Source organism: Anomaloglossus baeobatrachus, chromosome 5, assembly GCF_048569485.1.
Source record: "Anomaloglossus baeobatrachus isolate aAnoBae1 chromosome 5, aAnoBae1.hap1, whole genome shotgun sequence".
In the NCBI taxonomy this organism is placed as follows: Eukaryota; Metazoa; Chordata; class Amphibia; order Anura; family Aromobatidae; genus Anomaloglossus; species Anomaloglossus baeobatrachus.
In genome coordinates, this window is record NC_134357.1 from 489,593,592 (window position 1) to 489,615,196 (window position 21,605).

Below are 21,605 nucleotides of genomic sequence, written 5' to 3' on the forward strand. Positions count from 1 at the left end.
CAAGTCCCAGCAGTGCCCTGTACGTCGTCCACCGACAGCTGCCAGGGAGCGGATTTTCTTTCTTACTTGCACCCTGCACTCCACCAAGAGCCGAGGGATGGTTTCCAGCCGCCACTTCCCCGGAGTCACCGTCCTCGCACTCATTATAGCTCCGGCAGCTATTTTTCTAAGGGCGCAGCCATATTTGACGTGCCAGCCAATCACCGCCGCAGAAACGTCCAGCCTGCGTTCCAATTGGTGGTTTTCTTAAAGTGTCGCTTATTGGTCGTGCTCTTGGAAATTGCGCGCTGATTGGCTGCTGGGGAGGAGTCTGCGCTGTGATTGGTGGATGAGGCTTCCGGCTGTCAGTGAGGTCCCGGTGGCTGGGGAGGATGGCGGTGCTGGGCAGGCTGACGTTCCTGCAGCAGGTGAGTGTGCCGGCACCGAGCTGTCACTTCTCTCTGCTTCTCCTAGGCTCTCTATCTGTCTGGGTGAAATCATGGAACTCTCCTTAAAGGGATCTTCCATGTCTGTAATGTTGTTTAGATCATTAACATTTGTCATGTATTTATTTACATTTTTGTTTTAAAGTGGACCCAATGGTCCTGCTGTACTTACACCTAAGCTACGGGCGTTTTCCATACACTACGTTACATTGCTCTCAGGTCTGTGTTCTGGGCTGTCAGGAATCTGAGCCATCTCACTTTGGGGATGGATTTTCCGGCGCTCCCTGTGATTCATGTTCTTACCCTTTAATTAAATGACTCCTATAAATGCCTGTTTCTGCTTTGCATTGGCTGCAGCGCCCCCTGGTGTCTGTACAGAGTGACAGCAGCTCTTGTCTAACATTCTCTCCTTTTTCCCACAGCTTCCATTGCTACTAAAGGGGACCTCCGATGACGACACCCCCTGCCCTGGATACTTGTATGAGGAAATAGCCAGTATCCTTTACTGCCGATGGCCAGCGGTGCGGCGGGATCTGTGCTCTATGCACATTACATTCCGTATTAACCCTATAATACTTATACAATTCAAAGCTTTCACCTGTTATAGGGGCCTGATGTATGATTCAGGGGTCCCACAGTCCGAAATAGGTTCCCCAGACTGATAAAAGAGAAATGCCGGAGATCTGTGTATATGCCTCAGTGGAGCAATAGACAGATCAGAGTGATGTGCTCTTCGGTGGGATTTTATGTCTGTTTGGAAAACCCCATAAAAGCAAAGATTTCTGTTTGATACAAAGCTGTTCCATGTGTGGCACACTGCACCCTCCTGAGGTCAGGGATCACCTTCTACTCCATTTTCTCCCTTACCACACAGTTTTCCACCTTTTACACCTTCATTTCTACCCCTTTTTATTCCCCTCCCTCTCCTCTTCCCACTCTACCAGTCTTTGACCGCGTTTACACCTTTTACCCCTTTCTGTCCCTTTTCTCAATCCCCCCTCCCTCCTGGCCCTTTTCTTCCTCCCCCCTCCCTCCTGGCCCTTTTCTTCCTCCCCCTTCCCTCCTGTCCCTTTTTCTTCCTCCCGTCTTCCCTCCTGTCCCTTTTTCTTCCTCCCGTCTTCCCTCCTGTCCCTTTTTCTTCCTCCCGTCTTCCCTCCTGTCCCTTTTCCTTCCTCCCGTCTTCCCTCCTGTCCCTTTTCCTTCCTCCCGTCTTCCCTCCTGTCCCTTTTCCTTCCTCCCGTCTTCCCTCCTGTCCCTTTTCCTTCCTCCCGTCTTCCCTCCTGTCCCTTTTCCTTCCTCCCGTCTTCCCTCCTGTCCCTTTTCCTTCCTCCCGTCTTCCCTCCTGTCCCTTTTCCTTCCTCCCGTCTTCCCTCCTGTCCCTTTTCCTTCCTCCCGTCTTCCCTCCTGTCCCTTTTCCTTCCTCCCGTCTTCCCTCCTGTCCCTTTTCCTTCCTTCCGTCTTCCCTCCTGTCCCTTTTCCTTCCTTCCGTCTTCCCTCCTGTCCCTTTTTCCTTCCTCCCGTCTTCCCTCCTGTCCCTTTTTCCTTCCTCCCGTCCTTCCTCCTGTCCCTTTTCTAACCCCCCCCTCTGTCCCTTTTCTTCCTCCCCCCCCTCTGTCCCTTTTCTTCCTCCCCCCCCTCTGTCCCTTTTCTTCCTCCCCCCCCTCTGTCCCTTTTCTTCCTCCCCCCCCCCTCTGTCCCTTTTCTTCCTCCCCCCCCTTTGTCCCTTTTCTTCCCCCCCCTCTGTCCCTTTTCTTCCCCCCCCTCTGTCCCTTTTCTCCTCTTCCCCCTCCCCCCTGTCCCTTTTCTCCTCTCTCCCCCCCCCCCTCTCTGTCCCTTTTCTCCTCTCCCCCCCCCCCCCCTCTGTCCCTTTTCTCCTCTCCCCCTTTTCTCCTCTCCCCCCCCTGTCCCTTTTCTCCTCCCCCCCCCCTCTGTCCCTTTTCTCCTCCCCCCCCTCTGTCCCTTTTCTCCTCCCCCCCCCCCTCTGTCCCTTTTCTCCTCCCCCCCCTCTGTCCCTTTTCTCCTCCCCCCCCTCTGTCCCTTTTCTCCTCCCCCCCCCCCCTGTCCCTTTTTTCCCCACCCCCCCTCTGTTCCTTTTCTCCTCCCCCCCCCGTCCCTTTTCCCTTCCCCCTCCCTCTCTGTCCCTTTTCTCCCCCACCAGGGGCCACCCTTTCGTGGAGGTCACATGTTTTTCACTTGCTCCCATTCATCTCCTCCATGTAATAATTTGGTATATGATATTGATTCCCTAACCCCGGTATTCAGAGATCTCCCACGAGTCTTCTGGGAGTTGTCAGTGCCTCTTGGAATATCTTCTGAACCGTCTGCAGAACAACTCGTGTCACGTGAAGCTGAAGGTGGGTGCAGTGTTGTGGGGTGAGGTACATGGGCGCAGTGTGCTGACCTCCGGCCCCTCTCAATGTTGTGTCGTCTCCAGGTGCTGAAGATCCTGCTCTATCTCTGCTCTTACGGCTCCGATCAGATTGTCCAAGATCTCAGACGGAACGCGGTGTACATACAGGAGGCTTCAGGTAGGAGAATGCTACATACAGGAGCCCGTGTCATTGTCCCTGTTGGTGATCTGTGCCCTCTCAGCTTTATCATAGATTCATTCATAATCCCTAAGTCACAAGCCATAGAGGTCACTCAGGCTGATATAAGTGTTGTCATGGTCAGCAGTGGCCCAGTGTCCAGGTCAGTGGTACCTGGGGCTAGAGTGGAGGCCACAAATCTCTTCCCTTCCAGCGTTCCCAGGCTTCTGAGCCTTTCCATATACATGTACCTTGACTGATGTGCAGTTATATCAAAAAGACTGACCCACACATCCAACAGGTGTGAACAGGTGCCAGCTGAAAACACATAACTACAAAAATACATACAGCTTCACACTAAAATTCTAACAATGAAAAAGGGAACTCTTGAACTGCATTACTGCTATAGGAATATTTGAAGAAAAAAAAAAGAGATACTTAGCTTATGTATTGGCCAATGCATGTGAGCCCGGTCACCACGGCAAGGTAATCTCTATATACTGGGAGCCTAACTTAAAATGCCACTATCTGGGTTAAAAATCTCCACGTCTGGGCAGATAGATTCCAGCTATAAAGAGGAGTGAACACAACCTGGTTATAGTTTGTTAGGTTCCCGGTATACAGAGATCACCTTGCCGTGGTGACTGGGCTCACATGCATTTAGCCAATACATAAGATAAATATCTTTTTTTTCAAATATTCCTATTGCAGTAATGCAATACTAGAGTTCCCTTATTGATGTACAGTTATGTCCAGGTGTGCAAAAGGGTTAATGAGTCATCCTAAAATTATCAACATTAAAGTCCTGGAAGATCTCCCCCTTTAAAGAATCTGTAGTGCTGCAGTCTAGTCTCCCACTGTTCTCAGCCTACAAGCTTGTGTGATTGGGCCCCTTTCACACATCAGTTTTTTGCCGTCAATCACAATCCAACGAATTTTGAAAAAAAACGGATCCGGCGACTGATGCCGCTGGATCCGTTTTTTTCTTATCGACTTGTATTAGCGACTGATTGTGACAGATGGCCTCACATTTCATCCATCGTTCGACGGATCCGTCGAAAATTGTTTCTGTTGGACGGAGACAACAAACAAATTAACGTTTTTTTTTGTCTACGTCGTCCGTTGTTTGGTAGAATGGAAGCCTATGCTATAGGCGCAGGATCCTTTGTAATCTGTCAAATGACAGAATCCGGCGACAGATTCCGTTTTTTTAAACTGAGCCTGCTGCAATTATTATGTAGCCTCCAGCTAGTCGGATCTGTCAAAAAACTGATTTGTCGCATCAGGTTTGCCACAATTTGCGACGGATCCGTCGAGAAAACGGATTGTGACTGACGCTAAAAAACTCATGTGTGAAAGGGGCCTTACTGTGCATGTTTTTTTTTCTCGACTTGATAAAGTGCAGAGAGGCGGGCCGAAACTGCACTGCGCGAGGGGGGCCGAGACTGCACTACAGGAATAGCCATGACACCTCTCCTCTCCCTCAAAGCAGTTATGGAAATGTAGTTGGTGATGTTGGGAAGGAAGGTCCCGGCAGGGCTCTACCTAGATTTCCTCTCTCGGTACACATCACTGTAAATGTGCCTTAACCTTACTGTCTTTCTCTTTATAGCTGTTAGTGGACCCCCAGACCCCTTACATGGTATCAGCCTGTACCAGAGGGTGCGGGCGGCCGGTCAGGTAAGTCTGCACACTTTATTATATACATACAGTGTCGGACTGGCTACCAGAGGAACTTCCAGTAATACCAGCCTTGGCCACGGTTACTGCACTGAACTCTGGAGTGCTCACCTGAGCTCCGGAGTGCAGCCTGGACTGAACTCAGGGTTTGCAGGACTGGACTGCGAGTGCCGACTGATTCCCTGGCGATTGTGGTTCATGTCACAGCTGCGGACATGCCGGGCTGCAATCCGGAGCTCAGGTGACTGCTTTGGAGTTCAGCCTGGCCTGTCCGCAGCTGTCATGAACTGAACCGCAATCGCCAGGGAATCAGTCGGCGCTTGCGGTTCAGTCCTGCAAACCCGAGTTTAGTCCAGGCTGCACTCCGAAAATCAGGTGAGAGCTCTGGGGTGCAGTGCAGGTAACCGTGGCCAGGCGTGGTATTACTGGCGGATCCTCCGGTAGCCAGTCCGACTCTATATAGATATGATCTATTCCAGGGGGCCGCACAGACTAGTCACAGGCTCATATTATCTTCTCTCCGTCCAGGAACTTGTGGGCAGTTTGTATACAGATCCTGCACCGCGCAATTCCAGTATGGTGCTAAACAAGGAGAGGTGCCAGCCCGGTAATGTGCGAGGACTGCTGGTATTTGTGTTACCCTTTCTGTAATTAAATGGCCTATTTTGCTAATTGCTCTACTATCAATTTCTTGCAGGAATGGGGTCTCAGCTGTCCCGCTCCCAAGGGTTTGGCTACACCAGGGAGAAGCAGAATTTGGGTAATTTCTCACATATTCTTATAATATTTACAGATTAAAGGGGAGAATTTCTTCTCACAGAGAATTAGAGAGCCATAGTCCATCATATTGGGGACCATGCAGTCCTGGGACCTCCATAGTGCAGTTTTCTGGAGGCTCGGCCTGTAACTTCTTGGACTGATTGCTGCTTCTGCACTGTCATATGTGTCCTTCACGATTTCTAACACTAGATGGCGCCATTGTATTGGAAAACTTCCCAAAAAGCAAATAATGTGAGTCATGTGATCCCTGCCAGCTGATTGGATGAGCCATGTGGCATATTATGTGTGCTATCTTATGCCATCATTCAGATGGCCCTCTGTTAGGCACATCTGCCACATACTATGTTTTTGGTATCAAAACATGCCTTTAAAGGGGTAATTCAGACAGAAGTACTCATGACGTAAGTGGTAGATTCATTATCGTAGAGATGGGAACTTCGCGGATCGCAATAACGAGGGACCCTGGTCCTTGTTTTTTGCCCATCCAGAAGGTCATGGCTGAGTAGGACCTCCACCGATCTAACATCCAATTAGTATGAGATGCAGTTAAAGGGGTGTTCCCACCAGAAGATCCTCAGTACAGGTCCCTTAATGTACTACAATTGTAGCAAATCCTCAGCTGTGAGAAGTTCATGTTCACTGACAGCAAGCAGTGTAAGCTATATCTTCGGTGACTATCTCTTCCCAGGGACCCCGAGTGAAGCCCTGCTGAGCGGCATACAGAGGGCAGCCATCGCTGTGACACAGAAAGTGCTAATCGGAGCAGGGTCGCCATCCCCTTGTCTCAGGGATCAGGCGGATGACACGTACAGGCCGGTGGTGGTACCCATGGGTGAGCGGCATGCATCCGCAGGGCATCCGGTGCCTACTGCTACTCACAGGGGTAAAGGACGTCTGATTGGTGTGGGGTGGGTCGTGCCTGCTTTATATTCTCATGTAGCTTTCCTTCCAGGCAGTCACCGCTCAGGGGTCCCCGGGGGAGGATGGGACGACAGCGACAGTGGTCATAGCTCCCAGGACTCCTTTCCTAACAAGTCTCCACGCAGCCTATCCTCGGATGCCGGGAGCAAAACAGGCAGCGATGGGCAGTCCCGCAGCAGCAACCGAGAGAGCACAGAGAACTCTGAAAGGTAGACTCACTGGACTGACACTAGACTAATATTACTGCCTTCATTCATTAACAGCAAGCAGAGGAATTGAAATGCAATATATTCTAGAAAGTTGCAGAACTTTTTAGTACTTGGTGATTAAAAAGTGTCTGCACATTCACAAACTTTTTTGATAGATGGGGGGGTTCAGCCTGTGGACCCCCAAAATCACTGACATGAAGGAGTGAGGTGGGGTTAGACCCCTTATTTTAGCAATCACGGTCTTTGCTTTGGACCTCACTGATCAAAACTTCTGACTTGTCCCTAAGGCCGATCAAGTTTTGTGAAAGTGCAGTTACTTATTTTTTTATTTTCAATTTCTCACAATTTCCAAAATGTGTTTGCTGTCAGTGAATGAAAATGTCTACACTGTGTGCAGAATTATTAGGCAAATGAGTATTTTGATCACATGACAGTTTTTATACACTCTGTCCTACTCCAAGCTGTATAGGCTTGAGAGCCAACTACCAATTAAGTAAATCAGGTGATGTGCCTCTCTGTAATGAGGGGTGTGGTGTAATGACATCAACACCCTATATAAGGGGTGCTTAATTATTAGGAAACTTCCTTTCCTTTGGCAAAATGGGTCAGAAGAGAGATTTGATTGGCTCTGAAAAGTCCAAAATTGTGAGATGTCTTGCAGAGGGATGCAGTAGTCTAGAAATTGCCAAACCTTTGAAGCGTGATCACTGAACAATCAAGCGTTTCATGGCAAATAGCCAACAGGGTCGCAAGAAGCGTGTTGGGCAAAAAAGACGCAAAATAACTGCCCATGAATTGAGGAAAATTAAGCGTGAAGCTGCCAAGATGCCATTTGCCACCAGTTTGGCCATATTTCAGAGCTGCAACATTACTGGAGTATCAAAAAGCACAATGTGTGCCATACTCAGAGACATGGCCAAGGTAAGGAAGGCTGAAAAACGACCACCTTTGAACAAGAAACATAAGATAAAATGTCAAGACTGGGCCAAGAAACATCTTAAGACTGATTTGTCAAAGGTTTTATGGACTGATGAAATGAGAGTGACTCTTGATGGACCAGATGGATGGGCCAGAGGCTGGATCAGTAAAGGGCAGAGAGCTCCACTCCGACTCAGACGCCAGCAAGGTGGAGGTGGGGTGCTGGTATGGGCTGGTATCATCAAAGATGAACTTGTGGGACCTTTTCGGGTTGAGGATGGAGTGAAGCTCAACTCCCAGACCTACTGCCAGTTTCTGGAAGACAACTTCTCGAAGCAGTGGTGCAAGAAGAAGTCGGTATTGTTCAAGAAAAACATGATTTCTTCGGCGCTCTATTGGGAGACCCAGACGATTGGGTGTATAGCACTGCCTCCGGAGGCCACACAAAGCAATTACACTAAAAAGTGTAAGGCCCCTCCCCTTCTGGCTATACACCCCCAGTGGGATCACTGGCTCACCAGTTTTCTGCTTTGTGCGAAGGAGGTCAGACATCCACGCATAGCTCCACTGTTTGTAGTCAGCAGTAGCTGCTGGCTCTATCGGATGGAAGAAAAGAGGGCCCATATAGGGCCCCCAGCATGCTCCCTTCTCACCCGCGGTGGTGCTTGTAAGGTTGAGGTACCTATTGCTGGTACAGAGGCTGGAGCCCACATGCTGTTTTCCTTCCACATCCCCTGGAGGGCTCTGTGGAAGTGGGATCTTGCCGGCCCCCAAGCCCTGGGGCCGGGCTCCATCCACAGACCCATAGAACCTGCTGGATTGGGAGCGGGAGTGCCGTTCAGGGACATGGCCCTGCAACTTTCAGGTACTCTGTGTCCCCGGCAGGCACGGACACTCTCAGGGCTTGCTGAGCGTTGTAGTGCGCCGGGGACAGTGGCGCTGTACGCTGGGGGTTAGGTCACTGCAGCTTTGCTGAGTGACGTTGTGTGTTGGGAACTACTGCGCCGACCGCTCCTGGAGCGGCGGCGCAGCTGCGACTTGTGGTGCGCCGGGGGCTTTGCGCCGACCGCGCTTTTACGGCGGCGGCGCTTCTAACTTTAGCCCCCGGCTTCTGCGGCCTAGCGCCGCTTCGTTCCCGCCCCCACCCTGTCAATCAGGGTAGGGGAGAGACGCTGCTCAATGGCAGCGCCGAGGGCTGGAGCTTTATTTACATGCTCCAGCCCTCTCACTAGGCACAGGGGGAAGCAGACTTCCCGCTCTTCGTCGGTGTACGCCCAGGGCCCGCCCCCCCCCCTCTCCACAAGGACGCCGGCAGCCATTACACATGCGATCTGGCTGGGGAAAGGCAGCAGGCTCTGGGAGACCCAGACTAGAGGGATTTCTGGCGACCACACACCGCTCCTAAGCGGGCGGTAAGCTGCACAGTAGTGCTGGCCCCACTAGTGCCTCAGTGATTATATTAGTGTACTTTTTTCTTGGTACCATATATATATTTAGTTGCACTGTAAGGTCGCTTCTTGGCTGGACACCCTGTACTGCTCTGAGGAGGCAGCAACATGTCATCCGCAAAACGCAAGGCTGCCAAGGCACGGGCTGTGTGCACTGTTTGTACTGCATGTGGGGCTGATCTACCGGCAGGCTCCAATGATTCACATTGTGTGCAATGTTCAGTCCCAGTGGCACTTCGTCAGCCAGAGCCTATTGTGGTGGTAGCCCAGGCAGAGACGCCTGTGAACCCTGCCCCGGTGACGGGGACAGACTTTGCAGTGTTTGCTGATAAAATGTCTGAGGCTATGACAAAAATCCTGGAGACCTTGCAGGCCAGGCCAGTTCCTCAGACCATGGACACTGCTGTGGCTATGCTCTCTGGTCCCCCTCAGTTGGAACTAATCCGTACTTCAAGGGGGTCTCAAGCATCACAAGCTGAAGTCTCTGACTCAGATGACAGTCCCAGGAAGCCTAAGCGAGCTCGCTGGGAAAGACCCTCCACGTCATCACACTGCTCAGGGTCTCAGCGAGAAGAGTCTCTCTGTGATGAGACTGAGGACGGTGATCAGGATTCTAATCCTGAGGCCCCTCTCAATCTGGATGCCCCTGATGGTGACGCCATGGTTAATGACCTTATATCGGCGATTAATAGACTGTTGGATATTTCTCCCCCAGCTCCTTCAGCAGAGGAGGCAGCTGCACAGCAGGAGAAGTTCCATTTCCTGTATCCCAAGCGTAAATTAAGTGCTTTTTTGGACCACTCTGACTTCAGAGAATCAATCCAGAAGCACGACGCTCATCCAGACAAGCGTTTCTCTAAACGTTCTAAGGATACCCGTTATCCTTTTCCCTCTGAAGTGGCCAAACGCTGGACCCAGTGCCCAAAGGTGGATCCCCCAATTTCCAAGCTTGCGGCTAGATCCATAGTCGCAGTAGAGGATGGCGCTTCACTTAAAGATGCCAACGACAGACAGATGGACCTTTGGTTGAAATCTGTCTATGAAGCTATCGGCGCGTCGTTTGCTCCAGCATTCGCGGCCGTGTGGGCACTACAAGCTATTTCAGCTGGTTTAGCACAGGTGGATGCTATCATGCATCCAGCAGTGCCACAGGTGGCGTCCCTAACTTCGCAAATGTCTGCGTTTGCGACCTATGCTATCAATGCTGTCCTAGAATCTACGAGCCGTACCTCTATGGCGGCCGCCAATTCTGTGGTTTTGCGCAGAGCCTTATGGTTAAAGGACTGGAAAGCAGATGCTGGTTCCAAAAAATGCTTAACCAGCTTGCCATTATCTAGAGACAGACTGTTTGGTGAGCCATTGGCTGAAATCATAAAACAGTCCAAGGGTAAGGACTCTTCCTTGCCACAGCCCAGAGCAAGTAAACCTCAACAGAAAAAGTGGCAGTCGAGGTTTCGGTCCTTTCGAGGCTCGGGCAAGCCCCAATTCTCCTCGTCCAAAGGGACTCAGAAAGGACAAGGGAGCTCAGATTCCTGGCGGGCTCACTCACGCCCCAGGAAAGCAAATGGAGGAACCGCTTCCAAGGCGGCTACCTCATGACTTTCGGCCTCCTCCCTCCGCATCCTCGGTCGGTGGCAGGCTCTCCCGCTTTTGCGACATTTGGCTGTCACAGGTCAAGGACCGGTGGGTAACAGACATTTTGTCTCGCGGGTACAGAATCGAGTTCAGTTCTCGGCCTCCACTTCGGTTCTTCAGAACCTCCCCACACCCCAACCGAGCAGATGCCCTGCTGCAGGCGGTGGACTCTCTAAGAGCAGAAGGAGTCGTGATCCCTGTCCCCCCTCTGGAACGGGGTCGAGGATTTTACTCCAATCTCTTTGTGGTTCCAAAAAAGGACGGCTCCTTCCGTCCTGTTCTGGACCTAAAACTGCTCAACAAGCATGTGAACGCCAGGCGGTTCCGGATGGAATCCCTCCGCTCAGTCATTGCCTCAATGTCCCAAGGAGATTTCCTAGCATCAATAGACATCAAAGATGCTTATCTCCCCGTGCCGATTGCTACGGAGCACCAACGCTTTCTGCGCTTCGTGATAGGAGACGAACATCTTCAGTTCGTGGCTCTGCCATTTGGTCTGGCGACAGCCCCCCGGGTGTTCACCAAGATCATGGCAGCAGTGGTAGCAGTCTTGCACTCTCACGGACACTCTGTGATCCCTTACTTGGACGATCTACTGGTCAAGGCACCCTCTCAGGAGGCATGCCAACTCAGCCTGAATTTTGCACTGGAGACTCTCCAGGCGTTCGGGTGGATCATCAACTTCCCAAAGTCAAATCTGTCACCGACCCAATCACTAACGTATCTTGGCATGGAGTTTCATACTCTCTCAGCGATAGTGAAGCTTCCGCTGAGCAAGCAGCGGTCACTACAGACAGGGGTGCAGGCTCTCCTTCAAAGTCAGTCGCACTCCTTAAGACGCCTCATGCACTTCCTCGGGAAGATGGTGGCGGCAATAGAGGCGGTTCCGTTTGCGCAGTTTCATCTGCGTCCACTTCAATGGGACATTCTCCGCCAATGGGACGGGAAGTCGACATCCCTGGACAGGAAAGTCTCCCTTTCCCAGACGGCCAAGGACTCTCTGCAGTGGTGGCTCCTTTCCACCTCATTATCACAGGGAAGATCCTTCCTACCACCGTCCTGGGCGGTGGTCACGACAGACGCGAGTCTGTCAGGGTGGGGAGCAGTGTTTCTCCACCACAGGGCTCAGGGTACGTGGACTCAGCAGGAGTCCAGCCTTCAGATCAATGTTCTGGAAATCAGAGCAGTGTTTCTTGCCCTACTAGCCTTCCAGCAGTGGCTGGAAGGGAAGCAGATCCGAATTCAATCGGACAACTCCACAGCGGTGGCATACATCAATCACCAAGGAGGGACTCGCAGTCGGCAAGCCTTCCAGGAAGTCCGGCGCATTATGATGTGGGTGGAAGCCACGGCCTCCACCATATCCGCAGTTCACATCCCCGGCGTAGAAAACTGGGAAGCAGACTTCCTCAGTCGCCAGGGCATGGACGCAGGGGAATGGTCCCTTCACCCGGACGTGTTTCAGGAAATCTGTCGCCGATGGGGAAGGCCGGACGTCGACCTAATGGCGTCCCGGCACAACAACAAGGTCCCAACCTTCATGGCACGGTCTCGCGATCAAAGAGCTCTAGCAGCAGACGCCCTAGTGCAAGATTGGTCGCAGTTCCGGCTCCCTTATGTGTTTCCACCTCTGGCACTCTTGCCCAGAGTGCTACGCAAGATCAGATCCGACTGCAGCCGCGTCATACTCGTCGCTCCAGACTGGCCGAGGAGGGCGTGGTATCCGGATCTGTGGCATCTCACGGTCGGCCAACCGTGGGCACTGCCAGACCGACCAGACTTACTGTCCCAAGGGCCGTTTTTCCATCGGAATTCTGCGGCCCTCAACCTGACTGCGTGGCCATTGAGTCCTGGATCCTAGCGTCTTCAGGCTTATCCCAAGGGGTCGTTGCCACCATGAGACAGGCTAGGAAGCCCACGTCTGCTAAGATCTACCACAGAACGTGGAGGATATTCTTATCCTGGTGCTCTGCTCAGAGAGTGTCTCCCTGGCCATTTGCATTACCTACCCTTCTTTCTTTCCTCCAATCTGGGTTAGAAAAAGGTTTGTCGCTCGGCTCCCTTAAAGGGCAAGTCTCGGCGCTATCCGTCTTTTTTCAGAAGCGTCTAGCACGACTTTCTAAGGTGCGCACGTTCCTACAGGGGGTTTGCCATATAGTTCCCCCGTACAAGCGGCCGTTAGATCCATGGGATCTGAACAGGGTACTAGTTGCCCTCCAGAAGCCGCCCTTCGAGCCTCTGAAGGAGGTTTCACTTTCTAGACTATCACAGAAAGTGGCTTTTCTGGTAGCGATCACATCTCTTCGGAGAGTGTCTGAGCTAGCAGCGTTGTCTTCCAAGGCTCCCTTCCTGGTCTTCCACCAGGACAAGGTAGTGCTGCGCCCCATTCAGGAGTTTCTCCCGAAGGTGGTATCCTCTTTTCATCTTAATCAGGATATCTTTTTGCCTTCGTTTTGTCCTCCATGCAGTTCATCGGTATGAGAAGGATTTACATTTGTTGGATCTGGTGAGAGCACTCAGAATCTACATTTCCCGCACAGCGCCCCTGCGCCGTTCGGATGCACTCTTTGTCCTTGTCGCTGGTAAGCGCAAAGGGTCGCAGGCTTCTAAGGCCACCCTGGCTCGATGGATCAAAGAACCAATTCTTGAAGCCTACCGTTCTGCGGGGCTTCAGGTTCCATCAGGGCTGAAGGCCCATTCTACCAGAGCCGTGGGTGCGTCCTGGGCATTGCGACACCAGGCTACGGCTCAACAGGTGTGCCAGGCAGCTACCTGGTCGAGTCTGCACACTTTCACCAAACATTATCAGGTGCATACCTATGCTTCGGCGGACGCCAGCCTAGGTAGAAGAGTCCTGCAGGCGGCAGTTGCCTCCCCGTAGGGGAGGGCTGTCTTGCAGCTCTAACATGAGGTATTTCTTTACCCACCCAGGGACAGCTTTTGGACGTCCCAATCGTCTGGGTCTCCCAATAGAGCGCCGAAGAAGAAGGGAATTTTGTTACTTACCGTAAATTCCTTTTCTTCTAGCTCTTATTGGGAGACCCAGCACCCGCCCTGTTGTCCTTCGGGATTTTTGGTTTGTTTGCGGGTACACATGTTGTTCATGTTGAACGGTTTTCAGTTCTCCGAGGTTACTTCGGAGTGAATTTGTTTAAACCAGTTATTGGCTTTCCTCCTTCTTGCTTTTGCACTAAAACTGGTGAGCCAGTGATCCCACTGGGGGTGTATAGCCAGAAGGGGAGGGGCCTTACACTTTTTAGTGTAATTGCTTTGTGTGGCCTCCGGAGGCAGTGCTATACACCCAATCGTCTGGGTCTCCCAATAAGAGCTAGAAGAAAAGGAATTTACGGTAAGTAACAAAATTCCCTTCTTTCATGCAGGACAATGCTCCATCACATGCATCCAACTACTCCACAGCGTGGCTGGCCAGTAAAGGTCTAAAAGATGAAAAAATAATGACATAGCCCCCTTGTTCACCTGATCTGAACCCCATGGAGAACCTGTGGTCCCTCATAAAATGTGAGATCTACAGGAAGGGAAAACAGTACACCTATCGGAACAGTGTCTGGGAGGCTGTGGTGGCTGCTGCACGCAATGTTGATCGTAAACAGATCAAGCAACTGACAGAATCTATGGATGGTAAGCTGTTGAGTGTCATCATGAAGAGATGTGGCTATATTGGTTACTAATTTTTGGGGGTTTTGTTTTTGCATGTCAGAAATGTTTATTTCTAAATTTTGTGCAGTTATATTGGTTTACCTGGTGAAAATAAACAAGTGAGATGGGAATATATTTGGTTTTTATTAAGTTGCCTAATAATTCTGCACAGTAGGTTACCTTCACAATCAGATATCCTCCTAAGATAGAAAAAACTAAAATAACCCCCCCACTCCAACTTCCAAAAATATTATGCTTTGATATTTGAGTCTTTTGGGTTGATTGATGAGAACATAGTTGTTGATCAATAATAAAAAAAAATCCTCTAAAATACAACTTACCTAATAATTCTGCACACAGTGTATATTTACAACTACAGACCGAATACTTCTCAAATCTGAGGGTCTTTGTTTTTAAACTGAGTAGTCTGCATTCATCTTACATTTTACCTGCACTGATACATAGTAACAAACTATCAAGATGAGGGAGGGATTTGTGCCGCTGTTGTATTTCACCCACAGAAGATTTCCTAGAGCCGGTGCATTTGTACCAAATCCCCATCTGTGTTAAGTATCAGGATAAAAAAACTGGAATAGAGAGCGCAATGGGGTCTTACCCAAATATGTGCGCCCATCATTAAGGCATTGTCTGGATGCGCCTGTGTCTTCAGTAGAATGAATCTCTGAGACTCGATGACTGAGTAAAATCACTGTCCAGCATTATTATTAAATTTATTACGGCAGCGCAGCTTTAAGGCGCCGCTCACATCAGCAGTATTTTGCCGCAAAGCCGAATCCGGCACAGATACGTTTTAGTTCCATTCTTTTCCAATTGAATCACGGGAAGATGCGGTCACATGCGGTTGTGTATGATGCACGTGACCGCATCTTGCCGTGGAATGGAACTGTAATGATTTTGTGCTGGATTCGGCTTTATGGGAAAATACCGCTGATATGAGCGGCGCCAAACCCCGTCTTTTCCATGAATCTGAAGTATCGGGTATCGTATGGGTTCTCAGTCTCGAGATTTGGAACAAGAATGTTCTTAGTCGTTGACGGCAAGCAGGGATCCTGCAAATACAGTAAGTTGTTCAGTAATCCGGCCGTGCGTCTCTCTCGTACAGGGTGGAACCTGCTCATCCAGGCGACTGTCTACAGGAGGCGCAGTTAGTTTTGACCATCACCAAGGGGCACAAAGTGTTCCTCACCCAAGAGGAGGTGCAGCAATTTATCCGAGGGTGAGTACAAGGTGGGGCGTATACTGATTCACGATCGGGTCCCAGATTCAGAACAATCATCCAAGATGACCTAGGAGGATTTTACTAAATGATGGAGATGGAACACTTTCGTCTTATACTCTATTCACATCCAAAGCTGCATAAAATTATTGGGAACACTACATGCCCCACAATGCCGTAGTGCGGCGCATGCTCCGTGCAGAGCAGTGGAGGTGGATTATAGTCAGGCTGCCTGTGATGCTGCTCTGGTGCTGACCTCTGCATTTCCACCCCAGGTGTTCCTTGCTGAACTGTGAAGTCGTCTTTGCGATGTTAAACCGATCGTTGGAAGGGGAAGACGCATGCGTCCAACTGGTGAGAAAAGAGGCAAATACAAATCATCATTTATAAAATGCCATAGGTGAAGCGGATGTACTGTGTATCGCAGCAAGGCCGCGGTCGATGCTGCATCAGCTTCCATTAGGAAGCCACCACCAGAGGGAGCTCAACTCTACAATATCTCAGGGACCGAGTAAAGAATTTTTATTTTTTAATTAACAAAAAAGCCAAGGGTTTTCCACTAAATAAAATAAAAAAAACACAATAAGAAGCAAACAAAATGTCAAATTTTCTCCAAAGTACTATCAATAAAGATGGTGGCTCATCATGACATACCAATTGAGACCCCCTTATGGGATAACCTGGACCTTTCACACTTTTGTGGGTTGCCAGGGTTTGGTGAATGGAGGAATCACGGAATAGTCTCCCTGGGTTCAATTGTCCGTGATGGTGAACTCCGCCCTTTCGCGCAACTGCGTGCGGAATTCGATCTGCCGGAATCTCATGGGTTTCAGTATCTCCAGATCAGGCACGTCTTTCGGGCTCAGTTCTCTGGTCGTGGGGCTAGATTTTCTTCCTTCCCAGTCATTGGAATTATCAGATCACAGGGCCCTGGCGGTCTTATTTCCAAACTATACTCCTCCCTCATTCGGGCCAAAGCCATGAACAGTCCTCTTTCTGTCCGGGAGAAGTGGAGTACCAGGATCTCTGAAATTGATAAAGTAGTGTGGGATGACATTGTCGAATCCCACACTTTGGTCTCTCCCGCAATCAATAATAGACTGATCCAATTATATATAATACACCAGAGTTATATCACTCCCCAGAGACTGAAAAAGATGAAAAAGATGAATAATTTGGTGGGGGTGGGTTGTCCGAGATGCGGGAGAGACGGTGCTGATTTCTGGCATATGATATGGGATTGCCGGGTCATTCTCTCCTATTGGGGTGAGGTTGTAGCGACTCTTTCCAGCATACTTCAAAAAGCGGTTGCTATGAGCCCAATCCTGTGTTTATTCGGGGTGGTAGATGTACACTCCTGGTCCCAAGATGAGAATCTATTAATAAAAAAGGTCCTGTTTTTGGCCCGGAAGGGCATTCTACTAAATTGGATGAGCACTCATCCCCCAACTAGAGCCTCTTGGATTGCATTGGTAAATGCTATAATTCCGTTAGAACAATTTGTATATAAGACGAGAGGTTCTTTACATAAATTTGACAAAATATGGGGTAGATGGTTGGGTTCGCCCTTGACCGGAGGATCACCCGGTTCCCTGACCGATAAACTACAGTCATTACTGTCGCAGTAATACTCGATATTGCTCCAGTGATGGGAGAGGAGAAATATGTAATTCATGAAACTCTGTATCAGTAATGTGACGTGGTCCCTGACACTTGGGTTGTACATTCCTTGTCAATATGGGCTTTTTGCCCCAGGTTGGATATGGCTCGCGAACTGACACCTTTGAAACATCTACTGTACTAATGCCATGCTGAAAGCAATAGATATTGTCCTGATTGTTGATGTATTATTAATCTAGCTATTAACCAATTTACACATATTTTTACTGTACAAATTGCTGAATTATCTTTTCTTGTAATGATGATTTACTTAACCTTCAATAAAACGTGTTTAAAAAAAAAAAAAAAAAAAAAGATGGTGGCTCACTCAAAAAACAACCTTTTTAACCCCTTCACGACCATGGACGGATCTTTCCGTCATGGATCGTGTCCCGGTAAACCCCGCCCCCTGCCGCGGGCAGGCGGCGTGGATCGGCACACATATCGGCTGTTTTCAACAGCTGACATGTGTGCCTACATGTTCCGAGTGGAATCGCATTCCACCCGGAACATTAACCCCTTAGATCTCGCTGCCAAAGTCTGGCAGCGAGATCTATATGCGCGCGACTATCTTTTTTACTTACCGCCGCCCCCTCCGGACGTCACGTGAGTGATCACGTGACGTTCGGTGGTTGCCATCGTAGCACAGGGTCATGTGATGACGCCTGCTGCTACGAAGTTTCACTTTCATTCTTCCTCGGCACTGAGCAGAGGAAGAAAGAAAGTGACTATTTCTGCTGTTTACAGCGGTATAGCTGTGATCAGCAGATAGCGATCAGCAATCGGATTGCTGATCGCTATAGCCCCCTAGGGGGACTAGTAAAATAAAATAAAAAAAGTAAAAAAAAGTTTTAAAAAATTTAAAAAAAAAAAAAAACCTAAAAGTTCAAATCACCCCCCTTTCCCCCCATTGAAAATTAAAGGGTTAAAAAATAAATAAATATACACATATTTGGTATCGCCGCGTTCAGAAATGCCCGATCAAAATATAAAATCAATTAATCTGATTGGAATTTTTTTGCCACTACGCCGTTTACCAAACGCCAAAATTACGTTTTTTGGTCGCCGCAAGTTTTACGCAAAATGCAATAACAGGCGATCAAAACGTAGCATCTGCGCAAAAATGCTACCATTAGAAACATCAGCTCGAGACGCAAACAATAAGCCGTCACTGAGCCATAGATCCCAAAAAATAACGCTACGTGTTTCGGAAAATGGCGCAAAACGTGCGCCACTTTTATTGGACAAACTTGTGAATTTTTTTTTAACCCCTTAGATACAAGTAAACCTATACATGTTTGGTGTCTACAAACTCGCACCGACCTCAGGTATCATACCCACACATCAGTTTTACCATATAGTGAACACCGTGAATAAAACATCCCAAAAACTATTGTGCCATCACACTTTTTTTGCAATTTTTCCACACTTGGAATTTTTTTGCTGCTTTCCAGTACACCATATGGTAAAACTTATGGTTTCATTTAAAAGTACAACTTGTCCCGCAAAAAACAAGCCCTCATATGGCAAGATTGACGGAAAAATAAAAAAGTTACGGCTCTCGGAAGAAGGGGAGCAAAAAACAAAAACGCAAAAACAGAAAGTGCCCCGGGGCTGAAGGGGTTAAAGTATTAAAAAAAAACAAAAAAAAAAAAAACATACAACTTTGGTATCACTGATGAGACTAAGAGAAAACACAAAATGAGCATATACCCTATAACAAGTACTGTATTTTTCGTTTTAGAAAACGCACCCCAAATATAGAGAGGTTAAAAAAAAAAAATATATAAAAAAGGTCCATCTTATAATCCGGTGGCGTCTTACCGTAGGGGGGCGACAGCGGTGGTGGAGCGGGGTCACAGGAGGCGGGGGGGTGCTGGAGTAGGCCAATTCTGACCGCTGTATGGCCGGCCGCTGTGCTGGCCATGTGGAGCAAGGCAGTGCGGGGGTGAGATGCTCTGTCGGTGGTGCGATCTTCAAATAATGCAGCCACGAGTCGGCGCGTGTGCAGATGGAGTTCTCGGATTGTCGTTGAGCGAAGAGCTCCATCTGCGCAGGCGCCAACTTTTGGCAGCATTATTTGAAGATTGCATCGCCCCCCCGCACTGCCTTGCTCCATACAGTGCCCCACCCCAGCCAGCCCAGCCCCACACCGCCAACAGAGCATCTCACCCCCTGCAGCCAGCACAGCCCCGCACCGCCTACAGAGCATCTCATCCCCCGCAGCCAGCACAGCCCCGCACCGCCAACAGAGCATCTCACCCCCCCCCCCCGCAGCCAGCACAGCCCCGCACTGCCTACAGAGCATCTCACCCCCCGCAGCCAGCACAGCTCCGCACTGCCTACAGAGCATCTCACCCCCCGCAGCCAGCACAGCCCCGCACCGCCAACAGAGCATCTCACCCCCTGCAGCCAGCACAGCCCTGCACCGCCAACAGAGCATCTCACCCCCTGCAGCCAGCACAGCCCTGCACCACTAACAAAGCATCTAACCTGCCACACTGCCCTGCTCCACACAGAGCCCACTGCAGCCAGCACAGCGCCCCATTCTCAACTTCCCAGTAAGCTACATTCAGATTTTAAGATACACCCCTCATTTTGCTCCCACATTTTTGGGAGGAAAAGTGCGTCTTATAATCTGAAAAATACGGTAAATAGTAGTCGTACGTTTAAATAAGATAGGGCACTTGGTTAATACTGTTTGATCAAAGAGCGTAAAAGCCCTCACACCACGACAAGGTGTAACCATCGGTCCTATCCCATCAGTGACATCAGTGTGAATAAGGGCAGAGAAGGACAGGACCCAACTGCAGCCACCTGTCCAGTTTGCTATCACTGTACTACATAAATCCTATACAGAGAGCTCCCCCTAGTGGTGACCGCAGGAGGGAAGGAGCAGTGCAGCAGATGTAGAGTTCGCACCTGGAGCAGATGGACATTAGTGTTTTGATCCTCTGGCAATCTGAAGTGCATGGGGGTGGCAGATCCTTGTCCCAGGTCTGTTAGTGGGTAAAACAATGTATTTTTCCTGCCAGTGTATTTTTATCTCCATGGATAAGTGGTGCACAGATGAGTGATAGCCACATATCTCCCCCTGCAAAGGTTCATGTAAAGGAATAATATAGTGTATTCTAATTTCTTTCTTTCTGTATCCATGCAGCGATCGATGTGCGCTATCGCTTCCCTCATGACCTCTGACCTTCTGTCACATGACCACATGCTTGCGGTGGTCAGGAACAATCTGCTGAAGCTGAGCCAAGGACCTCCAGGACCAGTGAAGGACAAAGCCAGGAAGGTAGGGGGCTGTGATTTATAGAATTTGTGGGGGCCACTTAATACTATTGGGGGATTTAAACAATTGGCCCTCTTTCATTTGGTGGTAAAATTAAGTTCTATCAAAGCTGCCTTCAGGCAGCCAGCAGAATTTTGAATGCAGCTCTGGATGTGACTGGAATATAAGACATCTGGCTTTTTTTTGCGTCATATTTAACCATTTTTATTTTGTTTTTGTTTTTTTTCGTTTAAAGACTCTCCTCCAGTTTGAAGCCCTGACGCAGACCTCTTCTAAGCAAGAGCCCGTCCAGTTACCCACCTCGCCCTCCAACCAACCCACCCCTTTGGACCTTTTAACGGACTCCCTCCTAGAAACTGGGGGCCAAGATCTACTGACCCCTTCAAACATCCCTACTTCCCCCATTGCGGCAGATCCCTCAAAACCGGCTTGCTGCGGACTTGTCCTCAATGGAAACCATGCGGACGGAGCAGAGGCTGCTGCCATTGACATGGATGACTGTGCCCACACTGACCCGCATGGGCCGTTATCGCTTTTTGATGGCATGGAGTTGGTGACGCCAGTATGGAGACTTGGAAAGGATGGTGAGATGCCAAATCTGAAGCCTCCTAATACACCCTCGATACAAACAGTGTCACAGGAGAGGACTTCTAAGCCCGGTCTATCAGTTTTCTCTTTCTTGAATAGTTAGTCTAGAGCGTGACGTGGTGCCATAGAGTGTGCTGGTACCTGTGCCAGGTGATGCATGGTGTCTGCCTATTGGACCGGGAGAAGATGTTCAAGACATGCAGCTGAAACCAGCAAGCACTAGCACGCCCAAGTATTAATATGTTAAAGGCTGTGTATAAATCATGATATCTTACAGTGCGGACAGTATTAAAATATTTCAAACAAGACTCCAGAGAGGATGTCCTACGGGGGGAGGTAAAAGGATTGAAGAAAAAAAAAAACAAAAAAAAAAATTTGTCAAGTTGCAAAGGTTGGACATAGAGTAAGGTGTCTGAGGTAGGGTTTTAAATATATCTACTTCAAAATCCATATTAAAAAAACAACTCTGTTCCCCAAGCCAAAGTTCACACACTGCTTTAGCACATGGATTTTGATGTGAATTCTACTCCAAAATCCACAAGGAAAAAAAATATACATAAAATACTCTTTAAGGCTATGTGCGCACTGGAAAATGGAATTTCTTTGTCGCTCCATTGGGAGACCCAGA

At 49.3% G+C, this 21,605-nt stretch overlaps 1 protein-coding gene across 2 annotated transcripts; it reads left to right on the plus strand.

Annotated features, from left to right (window-relative positions):
- The first annotated feature begins 336 nt into the window (after positions 1-336).
- TEPSIN (TEPSIN adaptor related protein complex 4 accessory protein) lies at positions 337-21,285 on the plus strand. Of its 2 annotated transcripts, none has more exons than XM_075347909.1 (13): positions 337-407; positions 848-920; positions 2,688-2,779; positions 2,860-2,953; positions 4,566-4,633; positions 5,162-5,240; positions 5,331-5,393; positions 6,102-6,296; positions 6,366-6,543; positions 15,325-15,438; positions 15,714-15,792; positions 20,258-20,392; positions 20,625-21,285. In XM_075347909.1, exons 1-13 carry the CDS (start codon positions 372-374, stop codon positions 21,078-21,080), a joined length of 1,662 nt encoding a protein of 553 aa, XP_075204024.1. In that variant the 5' UTR covers positions 337-371; the 3' UTR covers positions 21,081-21,285. The 2 variants fall into 2 exon arrangements, with proteins under 2 accessions (XP_075204024.1, XP_075204025.1); XM_075347910.1 differs by having other exon boundaries at positions 6,102-6,245.
- Positions 21,286-21,605: the final 320 nt, after the last annotated feature.